Source organism: Phalacrocorax carbo, chromosome 9 (genome assembly GCF_963921805.1).
Source record: "Phalacrocorax carbo chromosome 9, bPhaCar2.1, whole genome shotgun sequence".
In the NCBI taxonomy this organism is placed as follows: Eukaryota; Metazoa; Chordata; class Aves; order Suliformes; family Phalacrocoracidae; genus Phalacrocorax; species Phalacrocorax carbo.
Genome location: NC_087521.1, coordinates 10310190 through 10331491, shown reverse-complemented (window position 1 = coordinate 10331491; position 21302 = coordinate 10310190). Strand labels below are relative to the sequence as shown.

The 21302-nt window shown below is 42.4% G+C and overlaps 1 protein-coding gene across 1 annotated transcript; it reads right to left on the bottom strand.

Annotated features, from left to right (window-relative positions):
* Positions 1-8509: 8509 nt before the first annotated feature.
* PSMA6 (proteasome 20S subunit alpha 6) lies at positions 8510-20660 on the bottom strand. Its single transcript, XM_064460270.1, has 7 exons — positions 20455-20660; positions 16033-16127; positions 15201-15282; positions 14790-14945; positions 12669-12847; positions 10385-10479; positions 8510-8718 (listed from the first exon to the last, which is right to left on the bottom strand). Exons 1-7 carry the CDS (start codon positions 20528-20530, stop codon positions 8661-8663), a joined length of 741 nt encoding a protein of 246 aa, XP_064316340.1. The 5' UTR covers positions 20531-20660; the 3' UTR covers positions 8510-8660.
* Positions 20661-21302: the final 642 nt, after the last annotated feature.

Genomic DNA, 21302 nt, shown 5'->3' with positions numbered 1-21302 from the left:
AAAATGAGAGCAGTTTCTAGAAGTTGGTCGGTTTGCGTGAGACAATCATGCTAATCATGTTAAATCATGCTAATCATGTTAAAAATGGTTGGAATAATCATAATTTACGATTAAGAGGAAGGAAAGAGGAATGATGGTAACAGGGGCAGCGGGCTCCTCTGAAGCCACCCGCGGCGTAGTGCTGCAGCTGTACGGGAGCTAACCACCATGCCCCGCAGAACCGCCTGCAGCAGGGTGAGCAGGCAGCGCTCAAAGCCTGGTGGAGACTGCCTGTCCTGTTGCTATCAGTGGCGAGACTGCACCACATGAGGATGTTTTTAATCAAAATTTTAAAGCGCAGATCCAGCAGAAACAAGCCAAGCAGGTTCTGCTGCAACTATATTTAATCGCTGTTCTGAATCCTCTCCCACAGCCCGTGGCACAAGGCTCGTGAGAGCACAGCGGTGCTTGGGCTGGCTTCCTTTCTAGCTTGGCTATCCTCACATGACCCTGCTTACTGAGGACAACGCTGTTTTCTTTCCCAGCTCCAAAAAATCAATGGATGTACAAAACCAAGTGCCCAGATTTTGTTCACAGTTATTGCAAATACTCAAGTTGTGTTAAATGAGTATCTTTCAGCATAGAAGTACTTCAAGATTTTCAATTTATTTTCTTTATTTATTTTCAACAGACCTTCCAAAGGCAAATCAGAGGCAGAACATTATGGGAGAGCAGGCAACAACATACTAGCCAGCACAGCTAACCTGTCTCAGCAGCTCCACCGTATTTGTCAAGAGCAGAGGGAGGGAGCTCAAGCCTTTCACCAGCAGGAACTATTCCAGGCAGTAACCGCAACTTTTAAATCCAGCTCTTTCAACCACCCGTTTTACGCAAAACTGAAAGAAGCATATGCATGAAGAGTTTCACACGCTTTGTATGGGTGTGAATGAGTAGGTACCTGCAGAGTGGACTGAAGTACCTTCTGGAGGATTGTACTTTTACTGCTGGAGAGTGTCATGAGCTAGCGATGTGTGTGAAGTTGGCAAAGAGCAATTGTTTATTCTCCTAGGTAACTCAAACTCAAAATGGTTTAAAATACCAACACAATATAACCATGGCAACCCGCAGTATGTGGCACAACCAAATTGAGGGGTGCGCTTTTTGCACTCTGACAGGATGATGAAACGTCAGCCTGTGCTAAATTGGGCCCTACCCTCCCTGTTTCTACAAGATCTTATCCTCTCCCTTTTATAAACACTGGAGCTCATGCAACTGTGTGGTGAGCCGGTGAGCTGAGCCCGACAAAAGTTAATCCTGCAGTGGAGAAGTGACAAGTACTGGCCCGGATGGACTCCGTGAACTGGGTCAGCTTGCAATCACATGGGTGCCATTGCTGGCACAAGGGTTGTCATGGGACCGCACAGCAACTGAAGGCAGTCAGTTCCAGCTTAAATCTGGTAAAGATGCTGTAGACCCATGCCCTTCCCTTGATTATCTGCATCTGAAATAAAGGCTGTAACCTCACTTCGCAAATATGCGCTTCATCAACAGAAGCAGTTTCTCAACCATCCTCCTGCTGAATGCATTGCATGTGCTTTTGCCTGTCAATAGGTCTAGCATCAGAGAGCAGAAAAATCCATTTTATCCTCTTTCTCTATTAATAACTAAATCCCCCTGTCAAAATCAAAGGGGGAAGGACCTTTGCTACTTTATTCCTGTCATATAGACCACTTGTAACGCTACCTATCACTAATACTTTTTGTTATCTTCCTTTTCTGGACAACCTTGTGCCCTTTTTCAGATTATCAGAACTCTCACCTGGATGCCAGGACATTCACAACATATGGGGTTCCCCCCACCAGCCTCCAGACTTATTTTGCCGTCCATCTCTGTAACTCTTGCCTTTGAACTTACGGACCATTACTGCACTTGAGGCAGATGTTCCCCACTGAACTACCTATATGAGACCTCAGGTCTGTTTCCTGCGTTGGAGTGAGAAAGTTGTAGGTGTTAGTGCAAGGTACTCGAAGTAGGAAAAAAAGTTAAAAAAAAGTTACTTCCTGGTGAGTACTGTTGTCACCCAAGGGATATAACTATGCACTTACAAAGCTAATTTTACACTATTCTATACTGTATTTACTTGATTTGTTGCTAGGTAAGAGGGGTTGGTAATGGAAACTTATCCTGGAGATAAGAACAGGGAATATCGTTGCCCGATCTCCTAGCAGGTATTCAACAAACATCTCATGCACGCAGACACCCACGAGGCAGAGCAGCTGGGAGCTATAGGCTGAGAAATCCACTGGAGACTGAGGGTTCAGGCAACTCGCCACTACCTTGTGGCGAGTCAGGCAGCCTTCCTGGATATCACTGAAAATCCTCCTTTCTCTCCCATCCCTTCTGCTAACAGCCTCGAAAGCAACCCTCCAGCCTTCTCACAGGCACATCCTGTTACCTTTGGGGGTAGTGAGTAACTAAGCTAACCTGGTAGCCTATTTTCAAGGTTCACCACATCCTTAGGTGAGAAAAGTTCTTTTCTGTCAGCCAGGCATTTCCAAATACTGTTAACTGAAACTAGGCTAACATTCAATGCAAATAAATGCCTTCACAACACCCTGAAGGTATGCACAGCTACAAGTGGTTTAAGGGATGCAGATGGAAAGGGAACGAAAAAACAAAAACCAGGCTGCCTATCCCACTTGTGCTAAAGCCCAGTCCCAGGGAGCTGTCCCCTTTGGCAGCCAACTTGCTGTACGTTTTCTTGACACCTTGTTGGAAGTTCTACCTTCCTGAACACCCTAAGGCTGCGCTGCCCAGACCGACCCCCTGCCTGGCTGGCCATGCCAACCTCCAGTTAGATTCCAGAAAGGAGGCTTCGACAGGTTCAGAGAACTGATAACCCCCCTCTCCCCGAGGAAAAAAGAGTTGCTTACAAGGCAGGATTTGGACTGCCGCTCCTACCAGATGCACCACTAGTTTAACTGGACCCTGCTTACGGATCCTGTCCTGCGCTGCCCCCGTGCTGGTAGCACTATTGCAGGACCAGGATCGTGATTAAACCAGTGTCCAAACTGAGTTCACGCTACTTCTCTGGATGGCTTTTCTAATTTATTTGTATTTTTTTAAAAAACATAGACTCGTTTCCAAATCAGGTTCCGTGGGTAGCCCTGGAAATGTCTGGGCTACACAACGGGTACAGGAGCAGAGGAACTGGGGAGGAGCAGCTGTAAGAGCAACATCCCCAAAGAATCTTACTTCAGACTAGACCCTGGCTAGTCAAGGGGTGGTCTTGATGCTGCTCAAATGAAGGCTTGTGTCACCTGCTGACAGAGGCAAATACCCCTTTGGTGCACCAGGTAGGTGTCATCATATAGGTTTAACTCAGAGTAGTCAGGAGGATGATGAGCTATGGCTACTCCTGTTCCTTTGGTGATGCACGCTGTGGTTTCCACGGCAGCTTAAACCAGAGGCAGTGCAATCCCATTTCCCTCTTCTCTCCTTTACACCAGCACTACAGCTGATTTGATCCTACAGTGAGCCAATTCAGGTCACTAATCCAATAGAGAACTGAACAAAACAGAACAAAACAATGTTTGCCATCAGTTTACTAAACAGAACAGCTCATTACAAATATAAATGAGCACCAGTGCTGGCTGAAGGGAGAGGGTGGACAAAGCTGGGACCAAAACAGGGGGGAGGACGAGCGTACCTGCAAACATCACAGCAACATCAGATGTCACCCAAGGCAATTCCCACATCTCACCACGCAATCCCAGCCATGCATATTCATGACATGTTTCTCCACCCACAACTACCAAGTTTGACTCTCTAACTTGACAGAGGGTTGCTTTCTAGTCTAAGGAATCCCATAAAGAATTAAATATCTTATGTTCACAACTCTCTACGCCAGTAGGCGTCAAAAGAGGCAGTTTTCTGGGAGAGAAAACAAACAGATATAATTTGCTGGCAAAAAAAATATCACAGCTTGGCTTCTATGTACTAATCTGCACCGCACTGTATGCTGCTAAAGCCTTAGCTAGGAAACTTCACTCCAGAGGCTTGTGGTTCAACATATATTATATCAGCTAAGCCACAGTGAGTTGCAGAGCAAGGCCGCATAGTGCATCTGCAGCACCAGGAAGCTCAGCTGCAGCTGACAGGTTCTAAAAAGGACTGGGAGAAAAACACTAACCCAAAAAATGGAAACACATGCTTCTTTGTAGATGACTCAATTCTGCCAAAAGCAGTTAGCTGAATTTTGACTTAGTGATATGCTGTGTCCATTTATTCACCAGGTTTACAGTCAAGTACATTACAGTTCCCATATTTAACATTGTACCACAGAATTTTCATAGACGATGGTGACACAGGTAAGACTGCCACTAGAAAAAAGGTTACTATGCTGAGAAAAGCTTGGTGAACAGCAGCAAATACTGCTATTAACTGAGGGCTTTGACAGTCATTTAAGAAATGCAGGTTTATCTGTACAGACATAGTACAAAGGACAGGAGAAAGTGTTGTTTGGGGTTTTTAAAATGTGAGAATCATGATAAACAAACAAAATCCAGACTCTATTTTAAGCACCTTTGCATAAGCATGTGATGATCCTTGTTTTAGTTCGGGCATGAGAGGTTTAACTTCAGTGTTCCAACAGATCCTGAACTACAGGATGTCTTGCATTGTTTCCAAATAGTTTAGGTTACAGCAAAACAAGAGAACAGAACAAATTGTTACTAGCAAGAACTGGCTGGAACAAGCTACGACAATTTAAGAACTTCCCTTATGAAAAAAACTCACTGATTACAAAATGAAAAGCAATGCCCCTACTGTTACTACCCTGGTGGTGTAGGGTTTTTTCTAGAAAAAAGCATGAATACCGTCACGGATATGCTTCACAAAACTTGATCTCATGAGCCAGCAAGGCTGATGTTTTGCAAAACTCAAACCAGCAGGCTTTGCTTCTGTGTCAGGGCAAAAAGAAGTAATGGGAAAATTATTCCTTTTTTTTTTTTTTTTTTCCTTCAGATGCCAGCAAGCTACAGATCTAGTTCTTTCATCTTACTTCCAAGAATTTGCACCGAACAAAAATATTTATTTGAAACACCTGGACATTGGCTTAATGAGAAACAGGACACAAAAGGCAGGGAAGAATGCAGCTTATTATTCCACGTCATTAAAACTGCTGTAAAATATCTACACGTACTCATTCCACCTAAACTTCCCGTCTACCCCTCTGTGCTTAGACCGTCATCACTGGAGGCTTTACAGTGAAAAGGCATGGTCTACCTTTGTGCATTACAAGTTGATCCAGTACCACACATTGCACTTCAGTATCTAAAATCCTAGAGAGGTTCATTACTGCATCTTGTTTCCAGAATGAATACACAGACAGCTCATGATGACCCACAGACTATTTATGTTAAGATTCCCTATTAAGCTATTTCTGTCTGTAAGACATGCCGTTACTGCTTCTGGGGCTCCCTTGGGGAGGTGGTTGCTCGTAAGAAATCCAGATGCTTTTCTCAGAGTCCAATAAATACTGACTTACCTAAGCTGACTGCATGTACTTGGCATTTGCATCCTTACACTCTACACCACAAATAGAGCACTGGGAATGTAACATGGACAGTTGCAAGGCTGTGTAGAGCCAACCCAAGTTTAGCACAGCTAACACTGATCTGCATCTAATATGCAAATAAGACTTGCAAATATTCCTGCTTAACTACTCAAACATTCACACTGTAACTGCATCTACCAGAGCTTTCAGCACTGGCACAACAAACCACAAACACACGGAGCGAGCCCAAGTCTGGTATCACTCTTGATAAGCTCTACCCAAACCAGAAGTCTTAGGATCATATCACACATACTCTATTGTTTCTCTACAGGTGCCAGGTTTGGAACAGCAGGTGATACCAGGTACAGTTCCACACTAGCCATGGCCAATAGCTTGGTTGCAGGTGCTGTCTGCTCCAGGGTGTGAGGAATGTGATCACGTGTATGTGTAATACATGGGGTTTTCCCATTAGGTCAGGTATCCCCATCTGCAGACCTGCCTTATCTTAAACAACAAAAAGCTTTGACTGAAAAAGAAAAATCCCCATCGTTAGTGTGGAAGGAGAGCCATGAATTTTCACTACAGGACAAAGTACTAGCAAAAATTACATTTCAGTTGGTACATTTTTAACTTTGCTTATTAAAAAAAAAATGATGCAACATTCCCAGCTAATATATTGTAGACAGCTTATTTCACCACCTCCAAACCCAAGATGCGATATCTGCATTGCAAAAGTGTAAGGTATGAACAAACACCCATTGCTCTCAGAACCATCCCCTGAATTATACAATCACATACAAGCTCCAGAATTTAGAACTAAAGGTGTTGCAAGGAGTTTTAATACTATGCAAATGTGCTCTAGTCACATGGCTCCCCAACTGTCACCTTCCTTTTAATTTTTGTTCAAGAAGTCATTACTGAAGTTCTATATACACAATTGAAGCTGATCAAGAACAAAGTATCAGTGGATGACATTTTATGGCAGAGTAAATGATGACTTAAGTCTACTGAAATTCCAGGTTGCTATACAACTGGAGTATTAGGAAGAAAGGTCCTAGGAAGTTTCAGAAACTCAGCTGTCACTTGGAACGACACAGACTTTTCCAAATGTGCAATTAGTATTTGTTCTGCCAATTGTTGCAGAAAACCACACAGGATTCTCAGATAACCAACCCCAAACCAGAAGCAAGGGTGGCTTCATCTTAGCATCTCTACTACACTGTGTGACATGAGGGAAGCTGAAATTTGGAGGCACTAATGGAAATTCAGGAAGCTTTGTGAAGTTGACAATTCACAGTACATTTGAATCTCCTCAACCCAGTTATCCCATAAGGTTGGCATTATCTTTTATTAAAACCACCAGACATGAATTGCATCTCTATTACTACAATGAACTTGAAAAGTACACATTCAAGGGGCTTTAACTGTAAAGCAAAAAGAAAAAAATTAAGCAATCCCAGTTTCTGATGACTTACAAGGCCTTCCCCAAAGGTCTCAAAAAACAACAAAAAAAAAATCAACGAGAATTTTGGAGTAATTCAGTCAATATAGGAAGAGCACAGCAGAGGAATGAAGGCAAGGAATTAAGTTGTATTAGCTTGGCATTCTTCCAAGACGACTCTCATGTCTACCCAACAGCTAGAAATGCCTGGTAATGTTCCCTTTTCTCCTCAGTGTCTCTTCCTCCTTCACAACCTCATAGTCTCCATTTTTGCTGCTGAGGCTGAAACCTCAACTGCAGCAAAACAAAAGTGCTTTTTACTTCACCTTGACTCAAGTTTTTGCAGTTTTCTCTCTTCTCCTAACACAGAACCTTTGAAGGAGCAAGGGGAATTGCTTCCCAGAGACATTCTTGTCTATTGGCCCCACCCAGCCCCAATATTGTTTCTGGCACTGCCGAAAGCCTCAAAACCAGGTAGGTTACTGCCCTGGTTTTGGCTGGGATAGAGTTAATTTTCTTCCTAGTAGCTGGTATAGTGCTGTGTTTTGGATTTAGTATGAGAATAATGTTGATAACAGACTGATGTTTTAATTGTTGCTCAGTAGTGCTTACACCAGTCAAGGACTTTTCAGCTCCCCATGCTCTGCCAGGTACACAAGAAGCCGGGAGGGGACACAGCCAGGAGAGCTGACCCCAACTGGCCAAAGGGAAATGCCATACCATGGGATGTCATATTCAGCGTATAAAGCTGTGGGGAGTTGGCGGGGGGCAGCAAGCACTGCTCAGGGTCAGGCTGGGCATCGGTCGGTGGGTGGTGAGCAACTGCATTGTGCATCACTTGTTCTGTATATTCTTTTATCATTATTATTTTCTCTTCCTCTGCTGCCCTATTAAACCGTCTTTACCTCAACCCACAGGTGTTACTTCTTTTTTCCTGATTATCTCCCCCCTCCCACTGGGGGGGAGTGAGCAAGCGGCTGCATGGCGCTTAGTTGCCAGCTGGGGTTAAACCATGACAGTGACAAACAGCCAAAATCCCAAAGTACACTGCATACAGAATCTGTTCCCCTAAATAAATGTTAGCTTCAGAGCTGTTTAATTGTCCATTAAATTTACTACCTGCACCCCAAACACATCAGTCTAAAGGAATGCACTGGGAATCGCAGCTCAAGTTTTTTCCTTCAACTTTTGTTCTATATCCTCATATACACCTGAGCAAACATTAAGATCTTCCTAACTTCCCCACAGTTAAACCAGTAACGTTATAAGCCTTTCAACATTAGGGCAAGAAGAGAATACAAGTAAATATAAGCATTATCTCAAGACACACACACACCATAATCTGATAGAAAACTTTACACTAGGTGCCAAATAGCTCAGATGAAAAATACAGCGTAGAGTATAAAATTTACCTTAAAAGACAACTAAAAGTCAAGCAATAATCACAGAAAACATTCAAAATCATCAAGCATTATGATGACAATTTCATAGAACTGAAAGTTAAAAAAATTACATTAAAAGGAGACACCAAGTATTTCAAAAACCTCTGTTTTATTTGTACAGAGTAAATTACAACATAAAGCAAACATTGTTTTCCACTCATAATCTAAAGCCATTAGCAAGTGTTTTCTTTGCACCAAATAACCTGGCCTGAAGCACAGGCAATGGAAATGGGAATGCTAATTAGTCTCTCTCTGCCAGAGCTACAAGGTGCACATCAATCTCTGCTTCTGTAAGGATCCTGAAAGAACAAAAAGAAATCTTTAATAGCTTAAATGATTCTTCCCCTTAACCTTCAATATTACAACCTAGTATCTACACAAGTAAGTTTTATACAATACATCCTTCAGCCCTTTAAAGCCCCGCTGCCAGGGCCACAGGCCGACAATTCCAATTCTTTTTGAATAATAGAAGAAGAATCAAAGGTGCTGGAGAGCAAAGAGGTAATAAATGGTAGAAAAAAGAACAGGTAATTCCTCATGAGTAACGTATTTTCAAGCTGGGACCTGGTGAGAAGAATGGGCATGGTAATTGGTATTATTACTCCAAGGGGGACACAGGTTTTCATAGCCTCCTCTCTCTGCTTGTTATCCATCCTTTCTGAAAAGGGCATAGGACTGGTGAATTAAGTTTGGCAGAAAGCTAACGCTTGACCCTTAGGCAGCAGTAGAGAAGGGGTAATGCAGCTCCTGCATGCTTTCTCAAAAATGCTGTGCTGTTCTGTTGTTCTGAACACACACCACCAAATGCAAACCACCCATCACCACCACATCAACTTTAAACACATTAGGAATCACTCAAAAGACTGCACCTGTAGGACCCAAAGGTTTGAAGCCTGTCTCCAGTCCCCACCTACCAAGCAGCTAGACTAAAGCAGCAGAGGACTGTTCTTTCCCACCTAGCTGTTCCTCTATTTTTTCTAAATTAAAACAAGTAATGAAAGACTAAGGCAGAAATAACTGAACTCCTCTGCAGCAAGCCAGCCTTAACTAAATTTTGGGTAAGACATACCTAGAGGGTCCTTTCGCATTAACAAAAAAGCCCCAAAACTTATTATCCCACATTTCATGCATACTTCCACAGCTATACGTTTTGATGTGAGAAGGCTGTCAAGGACACTGTATCTGATGTGAGGTATAGCCCTCAGCAGGAAGATTTCCAGGTGTTGTCCCGATAGACTGACCAAGTAACCCTGCTGCACACAGTGTGCTTGCTGCACTCGCATCCAGGCAGTAACCAGGGAGGGAGGAAATTGCAGGTGTCCTGCTTTCATGCTAGGTGGGAATGCAGTGTACTCAGAAAGTAAAGGTTCAGCCAGTTGCAAATCACTGCTATGACTTTTAAATCCAGGATCATTTTATCTTGTCAAATGTAAATAGAATATTTCAAATCATACAAATTATTAACTGGAGATGTTAAAAACTAGTGCAGTTGCAAGATGAGCTAGAGTCATTTAAAGATCCCATTTTGAAAAGGATTAAAAAAAAAGGGACTTGCAAAATTTTCACTAATATAGAACAGACTTTACTGTGTCAGTTGTGCTGACTATAATTTGTAAGTGAACTCCAGAGAAAATTTTTTATTCTTTTAAGAATGAAAAATCTTCTAGACCAGATGTAACTACATTTTAGTCATCACATAAAGCAATACCCTTTTAAGAAACAAAAGACAACACTTTTCTCTACCGGATCCCTTAAAATGTCAAATATTTAAAATTGTGTTAACATCTTTTTTACAGTGCCTTTTACCCCTACACATTTTGAAGAGTTACAAATAAAACCAAAACTCCAAAACTTCCAACTTCTGACACTTACCTCTTTTCCTCAATTTCCCATTACATAAGAAGTTAAAACTAATCACACATACCCAGAGAAACACACCAAGTTTTATCAACACTGATCACTTACCTGAACTTAGGATTTTCCACTGTAACTACACCGACTTCAATTTCTGAAGGTTTGAAATCAATGGATAGTACAGTAGACAGGCATGTTATTGCTGTCTGAAAGATGACAAAACCCCCTATCATTAAACAGCACTAAGGCTTTTTTTTTTTTTAAATAGACATACAGCATTAACAACTACCCTTCCTTCCAGTTTTAAGCTATTTCCTTCCACCTCAAAACTTCAGCTGAAAAGTTTCAAATACTTTTCCCTTCTTACAGAATACAGTTCCTTTCTGGTCCTCTCCTTAAAAAACCCAATCTACAAAACCCAAAGGGACATGTCATATCTGTAGCAGAAAAAACACACAACAAACCCAAAACTTTTTATCATACAAAGATTAAAACCCCAGGTCCCAAGGACAGAACACGTTTCATTAGTGGCAAATCATCATTACAGTCCAAGGTTACTCAAAGTACATGTCACTTGCATAGCTTCCATTTTGGCTTTTCTTCTGGTAATTAAAATTATGTTAGCTGTTTTTAAAAGCTGCATTTCATGGCTTAACTTTTTTTCCACGCTAATCATCACCTGTTTTAAAAGGTGTTCTTTGCAACCTCACTCATACTTAACCCTGCAGTAGGGTCATAATGATGCTAAAGATGTATTCATAAAATGATCACTGAGCACAAAAAGAAGTTCCATAAAACAGCTATGTAGCCAGATGCTTATCAAATCAGTTATTCACGCATGCTGGCCTTTAATTCTGATCAGTAATTTGTTAGGAAATGCAGAACTCCAGACAAGACTTTTCTGAAGTTTATTTTCAATATGGTGAAAATACACTGATACTGCAATAAATCTGTAAGACTACAGATGGCTTATCAGGAGACTGCCAGGTTTTTTAAAAAAACAAATACCCGAACAACAAAACCCCCAAAACTCTCATCCACGGAGCATCATGTCTAACACACCACAAGCTTTAAAAAAAAAAAAAAAAAAGGCAGAAAACGCTCTTTTTTTGTGTGTGTAGAGCATCACGTTTGTGATCCTTGCATTTGCTCGACAGACTTGCTTCTGCCCATCACTGCTGACTTTTAGAGCAGCAGTCTCTGATCTACATTCACAATCTCAGCAGTTTAACAAAGACAACAAAAAGGTATAGAAGCGCATCCAGGAGCTGACTGGCAGATTAGTTACCAATTAAGTATTTGCATGATACCATATAAATTTTATTAATTAAAAACAAGAATATGAAAGATTGTTTCATCTACCTCCAACTGCTCAACTAAGAGACATGCACAGTGTAATCAAGCAGTGACAGAAAAATACACTTAATGTGAAAATTATTTAGCCAAGATAGAAAAAAAAGGTCTCTGAGGGAATTTCAGATACATTCAATTTCAGTATGCTATGATTGTTCAACTCTCTCGGGGTCTAATCTTTAAAGGAACACATATTAAGGAAATCAGTACTTATTAAGATATACATAAAACTCATGAATTTATGCTGAAGAACTTTCCATTTAAATGGTACTTTCACAGTAATGTAGACTTCAGAAGTAATTTAGCAATTTAGCTGAAGGTCTGAATCTGCACAGCATTCACATGGATCTTAGTACAATACTCTGTTTAATCTTAGAGGGGGGTCAATTGCTTAGGTTATTATTCCTCATTTCAACTGCTGACCTTGTGATGCAGGAAACACAACGTTACGAGAAAAGAACAAGGCCTGGCAGTAGAAACAGGTGGGCCATGGAGAGGACTGTTTAGGCACATCTCTACAGTGCAAGTGAAAAAGTAGGGAAGATTACAGAGTAAGTTCATTGACCTAGTTTATAAATAGGATACATTTTTATAATGGGCCTTGAACAACAATTTTCACACGTAACAACTGTGTTATATTTACGAAACTGACAGACAAGCACTACCCCATCCTGTTTGAAATGGTTTTTAACAAGAAGATTGTTGTAAGTGCCACTAAAAGAAAATTGTACTGGTATCCTCAGAATCAAGCACTGTAGTAACCAACCACCAGCTGCAGTGGGAGTCCTACAATTATAAATTCTGCTTCAGTTAATGTAAAGCAGGAAAAGCAGATGAGATGACCACTTAAACACTTGCAAAACAAAACAATTTTCTCATTGGAATAACTATACTTGCTCTGGCAGCTGTACTTGCTCTGGCAGCAATACAGAACTGTAAGAAAACAGGAAATGCCCAACTGCGTTCCTTTATATCACAGGCCTACATACACCGTATCATTAAAAATACTTTAACAAGTCTTTATTTCCCTCTGCTGGCCTACCTCTACTGTTTGTTCGTATGTCCAATCAAATTTCTTCTTTACTTTCTTTTCAAGAAAACTGGTTGACTCTGTCTGTTTAACTCCTGCGGCTGTGGCCTTGAATCCACAATAGTAACCTGCCGGATCACACTTGTATACCTGAGGGCCGTGTTCTTCATCAATACCAATCAAAATCATACCTTGAAGAGAAAATTTGTTTATTTACTTCTTTCCCCAGTTTTAGCAATTTCATTCAACTCAATGAATAGAACAGAATAGATACTGCTCTCCCATGAAACACGTGCATGCACAGCAGTACGTTTTTGGGAACCAGTCCAATACCTAGAGCTGTGATTTCCTCTTTCTCTCTAATTTGTAATTTCTTACCAGCATCTCATTACCAGATGCACAACTCAATTTAGTGCAAACTAGATTTCTATCATTCCCAAAGAAGGCTACTTGCTAAACAAAGAAACATTTTTGCTATGCTCAGTGTGTGGAGAACCACAAAGTCAGGAAATAACAAAAGTTTAATCCCCATACAGTTACCCCAGCCACAGTTCATTTCCTGTGTATTTTATGGCACTTTAAAGGCGTAAACAATAGTTCTATTAACACGTGCCTTTTACCAGAAAGCAAATCTACAAATACATTGAAATTAATGGAAATATTAAAAAAAAAATAAAATCAACTTTACATTTCTCAACTGCAATCCTGAAAAGCACTACATTACATCTTTTCCTCTTTTAAGGAAAAAAAACATCTGAAATGAAACGTGGAAGTATCAGAACACAAAACTGAGTCTTTGAAGATCATTTGACTAAATGCTTTAAAGTTGGACAGACTTCAAGTAACACAAACTAGTCACATCACTGAAATGCATCTATGTTCACCCACACTTCTAGATTTACTGTCGTATAATCGCAATGTGCATATTAAAAATAACTCAAAAGCAATACCTACCAAAAAAAAAAAAAATTCCCCAAAACAGAACAAGATCAAGGTTTTCTCCTTACACTTGTGTAACTTTTAACTGTTGGTTGTAGCTGATAAGCTTCTGAGCAGCTATTATTACAACAGAAAAAAAATTTCCCATCATCTCTTCAGAAAAATGGGTAAGGGAAGTTAAGAAAAATTCATTTTTATTCATGTATTAAAAAAAAAAATATCACTTTCCAGTAGTATCAAGGCATGGGAAATGCCAAAGGAAGAAAGAAATAATCATTCCTGAACATTACAAGCATGGGAAAATTGCCCCATCATGGAAACTGTGGTGCAACCCTCAATGCTACTGCTTTAGTGAGAAGTGCTAGTGTCTACTATGATTACGAGAAGTGATTCATCAATTCTGAAACTATTCTTCTTAAAAGAAAAAAAAAAAAACCCAAGCAAACAAAAAGAAACCCAGACAGAATGTTTAATGAAAAAGTAATTGAGGAAACATTAAGTCTTTTATCTCAGTTCCCGGACAGCCTAACAGTACAGTTGTAATTTGCTCACAGCCAAATATAAGAGAAAAAAAACAAGTCAGAACCAACCTCAGAACACAGAGGTGACCAGGAGTATCTACAAAAAACAACTCTACACACTTTTTTTTTTTTAACTTAAGCTACATTTGCTGTTATAAAACAAGCATAGTGTAGAAATACTTGCAACTGAAATATTTTTAAGCGCTTCTTCTCTACATTACGTATATCATGGTTAAGAGCAAAAATTATGAAGATTTTTGTCCTATACATACTACTCAGATAGAAAAACCACAAGATCTGCACAAGCATAATTGCACTCTCCCTATGTCTGTTTTAACAGTGGTATTTACGCAGACACAGACACGGGTCAAAAGAGCATCTCCCATTCACAGACAACACCGTGCATTGCAAACAGACTAGGCCCCAAAAACTTAGGTGAAATAGTATCACACGTTTTAAAGAGGCTAGTTCATTTACCCCTGTTCAAACCCTGAGCCAATGGTAAAATCATGGCCCAATTCAAGACTTCCAACACTGCTCTTTCATTTGGCTCTTTCTCCTTCAGTTGCAACCATATCTCACACAATTTGAAAATGGGTGAGAATTTCTTATACTTGAAGTTGGCAAGCTTAGACAAGAAACGGAAAAGATTAACTTCATGCACTGTACTTACAGCAACCAAGAGGCCTCATTTCAGCATTTTGCGTATAGACCTGAGAAATATCTGCAATCCTTTTACACAGCATATCCACAGGGATGTCATAGCCATACTTGTACTTCCAGTTAGCAGCTTCATAGCGGGCTCTCTGCACCTGGGATCTGCTGTCAGCTAGACAGAAAGAACTAATATTAATTTCACTGAACATGTACCATGTTTTCCTGGCATTGCTTGAGAATGCAAATTCCAGGCCCAACTTTAAGTTGTCTTTAAATATACACATCAGAACTAGACAAGTTCTCCAAAAGCAGACTGAGTGGGACAAATCTCCCAGAGCACTTATTTGTTTTATCTGATGCAAAGATAGTGAACTACATGAAAAATCTGACACACTTCACATACTTAAGACGACGGTGAATTAAATACCTGTCATTCCTGTCATCACACAGCCAATATTTTCAGTAATTTTGAATAAATGAGTCACTGTGTTGGAATCCAGTAACTTGTCCTAAAAAGGAAATAGAAATATTCTAATAGAAAACACTGTCCTTCAAGTACAAAAAACCCAAAAAAGACTCTGGGTGCTTTGGTATCTACAGAAGAGCCCAAAGAATCAACTAACAGCTAAAAATTGTCTTTCAGGCTTTCCATGGTTTACTGCTAAAGGCATGCAAAGGAAGATGTAGGAGAATAGGGAAGATAAACTGAAATACCTGGAAAAGGATGGCAGCTAGAGCATGACCAGCATTGAAGTCCTTTTCCCTCTGATGAAACTTTGAGAACATACATACAAAAACTTGTGCTCTTATTGCATGCTGCCCTTCAAACGCAAGGGTTTTCCCTCTTTGTCAACAAATACATCACTGCTGTGCTGAAACACTCAGGAAAATCTGTCCCGCATGCTATTGGTATAACATTTTCTGAGTAGGAATTAAAGAAATCACGAAACTGACTGTGAGCAACTCAGCCCTTACAAGCCAGAGTAATGTGTGCATGCTAAAGTACAGCAGGACCAGCCTTGTATTTTAGCTTTATCCTTTCAACAACTACCGAGAAACCCAATATTACAGTACTTGGTGAAGAAACGTACAAATGAGCACTAGAAGGAGCTAGAACTTGTAATAAGCAGAATCATAGTAAGATATTCAAACAGCAACATATGTCAATGCTAATAAATATAACAACATTGTGGCAGAGTCTCACCCCCACCTTTTTTCTCATCTCCTTCCAGCCTCTCCCTCAAAAACTGACTACTTACAGGTACTTTCTTCTGTGTTACAATTACTGCAGAATCTTTCCCACGAACAGCTACAGATGTAAGTCCACCTTGGTTTATGGCCTTAAAAGCATATTCTAGAAAAATACATAAAAGTTAAAACAATGTTAGAGATATTGGTACAAATAACTCTGACGCACCTCCCCTCAATGCAGAAATCTCACCAAATCTCACCAAATCTCACCAAATCCTGGCCTTTTCAATACCTTAATATTTGTGCAATACATGCAATATGCAATAAATGTCTTTAAGGTCTTTAGTACAATGCATACAAGAACTTTCTGATGAGAATTAAGTCATTGACTCTCTTCACAAAACCACTTTTGGTTCCTAAACCAGGAAATCACTGCTTCTTTCAAATACTTCTACTAATATGCCTTTTTGTTCCGTTAGAATGCTTAACAGCAACAGAATTTGTTTTAAAACAAGACTGTTCTGCACTTGACCAAAACAGCCCAAACTTAATCTACAATAATGGTAAATCCTTAAATAAGATTTTTTTAGCATGCAGAAGTTTAGTATGTCAAGCATTATCATCACTGCAAGGATATAATTTTCTTTTGTAGATTTTAACTGATACAGACGAAAACTGAAATGATGGACCAGGCACAGAAGATGGGTTTTAACTTTACTATCACATTTTCTGACTTGACATTCAAACACTGTGCTTTTATTAACTTTTAAAAATTAAACCTATGCACATGCCAACTAAACAGAAATATTCAGATAAATGTCATGGATTGAGGTTTACCTGACATGATCCATGAAATAAACTTCCCCTGATTAATGGTTCCAAAAGCCTGAAGAACAGCAGCTTTAAAAATCTTTTATGTTGATGAATTTTTTGTTAGCTATGTGATTAAGACTGGAATTTAGAAAAACTATCTTCTAAAATAATAGGAGCAAGAAACTCAGCTGTTTTAAAAGCCGTATTCAAATCTACGGAAGAGACTGCACAACAGGAGATGAATAATCTGAAAATGAAAACACACATCTTGCAATACCAGGACCTTCATGTCCAATCTGCTCAGTCAGTGCTGTGGAAGGGCTGATTGCCATGTATTTATGGCACCTTATTTATTACTCTCAGGCACCAGAGCATTTACTGGTTACCCTAACATGCCTTAAAGAATGTTCCCTCTTTCCCTCTGCTAGATGAACAACTCTGCTCACCTCTTCACTCACCTTCCCAGGGATGATCAGTGCTAGCCTGCAGCAAAGCACAGATCCCAGTGAGGCATGAACTAGCACTGTCCACAAACTGGTCATGTTTGAAGCCCCAGGGCAGGGCTCTGCAACACTTCTTAATTTATGTGTACAAATACCTGAAGGGAGGGTGTAAAGAAGATGGACAGAGCCAGGCTCTTTTCAGTGGTGCCCAGTGACAGGACCAGAGGCAACAAGCATAAAATGAAACACAGGGGGTCCATCTGAACATCAGGAACACACTTTTGCACTGTGAGGGCAACTGGCACAAGTCCCCAGAGGGGTTGTGGAGTCTCCATCCATGTTGATATTCAAAAGCTGCCTGGATGTGGTCCTGGGCAACCAGCTCTAGATGGCCCTGCTTGAGCAGGGAGTTGGACCAGATGACCTCCAGAGGTTCCTTCCAACCTCAACTGTTCTGTGACATTTAGGCAGGAAGAATAGGTGCCTTTGCAAACTTTTTTCTCACAAGTAATGACAAGCAGGCTCGCTGAACGGCAGTCTCTTCTCACCCTGTTCCTATCACTACCTGCAATACTCAGTTTTCAAAGAGGCAAGCCAAAAGGCCTCTTACAGCCCAGAAAATCCAAATACATATATTGGTAGTGGTGTTTAAGTCTGTTTTCTGCTATGCAAGTGTTTCAGTAGTACTGCACACCCATTCTTTCTGAAAGCAGTAGTCCCTTGCTGTTCCCTAAATATGTCAGAACAACCAGATATTTCAACATACTCATTTTCTTCACCTCCCAAAATTCCACTTAGGTGACACATCACTTTTCAAGACTGGAACTAATAGGTGGCAAGACAACACTGATACTCTGAAGGATTTTAACCACAGCAACAAGAAATATAGATGAAATAACTGTTACTTTTCTAATATGATATTCCTTCAAAGGCACGTGAGCTTTTTGAGCTTCAGAAGCAGAAGACAGATCTATGACAAAGCACAGGCATTTCAGTCCAATATCGCTATGCTGGAAATCTCAGTGTTTCCAGAAAACCGCTGAGAAAAACCTCAAGCCTACTGGCAGCCTTAAAGCAACACGTGTCCATGCCCATCCTTGACAGCACATGGACAAGGATGTATAGGATTCAAAAAGAATAAACAAAAGAACGAACAAAGCTACATCTGGATATCTGTCCACAAGCAAACATGAGCTTTCTGCCCATGCTGTGGCTAGATGCTGGCCAACAGAGACACCAGTGTGGCACCACGCCTGAGTTTTCAGCGTGGCTGCAGGCAGAGTGAGCTCATACTTGCTTCAAGTTAACGACACACACCTACGTATTTTATTTCCCATAGCATACAGGTACTCAAAATTATCTTTAAGACAGCTTCAGGCTGTGCGCAGATGCTCTCAAATACACATGCAGATACTTGCTTCTAAGACATAGGTAAAAGATACGGAGGTACTGCACATTTCTCACACATTAACCTAATGGTTGGCTATACCCAGGAGGTACAAAATCAAGGCTGTTTCCTCTTTGCTACAGGATGCAGAAACCATTCCCAGCAAGTAGAACTGCAACAGAGAAACAGCCAGAAAGGTGATGCAGACGCACCAGCTTGTTCTAATGGCAATGGAAGGTCAGAGCCCATGACTCTTCCATCACAGAGCCACTGCCACCCTGCATGAGGAAATGCTGCCCCTACCACCCATACATATAAGGCTTACTATGCAAGCTGCATACAAGCCTTATACACGTTCCACATAAGACATCACCTGCACGTAGGTATCTAGTACGGGTAACTTTCTATCTGTGTATAGACACCTACGCATGGACACTTTCCTAGGCGTGCCTTGGAAAAAGAACTGCTTGACACTGGCCCGCCTACCCACGAGGCCTATTCCACATAGCCTTCTTCCTGAGAAAAACTCAAGGGCAGACACAAATGAAACTACTGGCTACCATGGACAATTCATGCTATCTGGTCCCAGCAGCCTTCTTCCCTGGGGAACAGATGGATGCATGGACATGCCACGCAACATGTGCAGTGAAGCCACCGCAGCTGGGGAAGAGGCACTAAGCTCCAGTGGAAGATGGCATCAGGATGATGCTGCCGAAACAATTCATCTGGCCCTGTTGTGAGGATCCTTCAGGAGCACTCTCAATGAACTGTCCTGCCGGACTGTGAGCTGACTATGCTGTTGGAATATTCTGCAGAAGGGGCACTACGAGGCTTTTCTGCAGAATCTGGTGCACTGTAAAAACAAGAATAAAACATTCCGTGGCCTACAGAAAACAATGAAGCTAGGCTATAGCTTAATTACAGAACAGTTTAGTTGGACCTGTAGCAAGAGGACAAGGGATAAAGGTTTTACACCAAAAGAGGATAGATTCAGACTAGATATAAGGAAAACTTTTTTTACAATGAGGATGGTGAAACTCTAGAACAGGTTGCCCAGAGAGGTAGATGCCCTATTCCTGGAAACATTCAAGGTCAGGTTGGATGGGGCTCTGAACAACCTGATCTAGTTGAAGATGTCTCTGCTCACTGCAGGGAGGCTGGACTAGATGACCTTTAAAGGCCCCTTCCAACCCCAACTATTCTGTGATTCCAAGCGTGGAAATAAAGGATGGTTGCTGCTGTCTCACAGGCCGTGACATACAGAACACATGGCATTCAGGTCTAACAAGACAGACCGGAGGTTACCTCCAAACACTGGCTTTGTTACTCCGGCACGCAGTGTTTGAGGAGGTTCAAGTCCCATTTCAAACAGCTATTGCAGTTCTGAGCTCGCAAAGCACAACGCTCACAGCCCAGGCACGATGAACTGAAAGATGCTTTGTGGGGAATAAACAGGTTCTACATAACTGTTAGCGTGGGCTTCAAACCCCTGAAATCCAGCACCGTGGAGCCCCCGGAGGTGCCTCCCCGCGGCAGGGGACACTCGAGAGGGCTCGCCCTGCCCTAAGCTATCCTCATCTCAGGCGGGGACCCCACTCCCAAGCCCCCGCGCCGGCGGGACCGGGGCCGCGGCGGCTCTTCCCCGCAGGCCACGGGACCAGGCGGGGAACCGAGGCTGCCCAACCCGGGGAGGCGCCCCGTTCCCCCACGCGAAGGCAGCTGGGCTCGGCGGAGGCGCTCCGCGGTGGCTGCAGCCCCGCTCGGCGGGGAGCGGCGGCGACGGCGCGGGCAGGCCGGGCCCGTGACGGGGCAATTCAGCGCCAGCATCGCCGGGGCCGGACACCCACCGACTTGGTAGAGGCGGCCCTCGGGCGAGAAGATGGTGATGTGGCGGTCGAAGCCGGCGCTGGAGCCTCGGGACATGGCGGGGGCGGGCGGGGGCGCGGCGCGGCGCGCGGCTCACAGCGTGCAGGGCCCCGCCGCCTCCCCAGGCACGGCACGGCACGGCACAGCGGAGCGCTTCCGGGGTACGGGTCCCGCGCAGGCGCCCAAGCGCACACAGCTCGCGCACCGTCACCTCCGCCTCCGCCACTACGCATGCCCGAGAGCGGCGGCCCTTCTTCCCCCGGCCGCCACCCCTCTGCCGAGAATGCGCGCTGGGGCGGCCGCGCGCGGCCGGAGTGCGCAGGCGCCGCTCGCCGCCGGCGCGCAGGTCCTTTGGCGGCGTGTCGCCTACACGTTGAGCGAGATGCGAGGCCTTTGCGACAGGGCGTTAAAGCAGCGGGGCTGACGGCCCGCCCGCCGCGGCTGCGTGGCGGAAAGGCGGCTGGAGGCCGCGGGTCGGCGAGCGGGGGCGCATCAAATGACACGGTTCGTGGAAAACCTCAAACCGTGCTGGGGGCGCGTTAGGGAATGCGCACGGAAATACCAGAAAACTGGAGAAAAACATGGCCGTGAGCTGTACACACAGCCAGGAAAACAAAACCTCTCTTAATTTTCTAAACAAAACATTTTCACGTGTTCAGTGAGTAGACTTTTAAAACAAAGAAATACATTGACCTCAAAAAAAGTATTTAAAATACTCGTAATGAGTAACTGTTGCCACAGCTGCGTTATAATGTGATGTTTAAAAGGCTTTTTATCAGTGTCCAGTACAAAGGGAAATTCCCCAAATTTAAACGCATGAGTATCTGCT

Coding starts and splice junctions, on each gene's coding strand:
- PSMA6 (XM_064460270.1), bottom strand. CDS start 20,530: ATGTCCCGAGGCTCCAGCGCCGGCTTCGACCGCCACATCACCATCTTC. Junction 16,128..20,454: donor GGGCCGCCTCTACCAAGTCG/GTGGGTGTCCGG, acceptor GTATTTTTCTAG/AATATGCTTTTAAGGCCATA. Junction 15,283..16,032: donor TAACACAGAAGAAAGTACCT/GTAAGTAGTCAG, acceptor TTTCCTTTTTAG/GACAAGTTACTGGATTCCAA.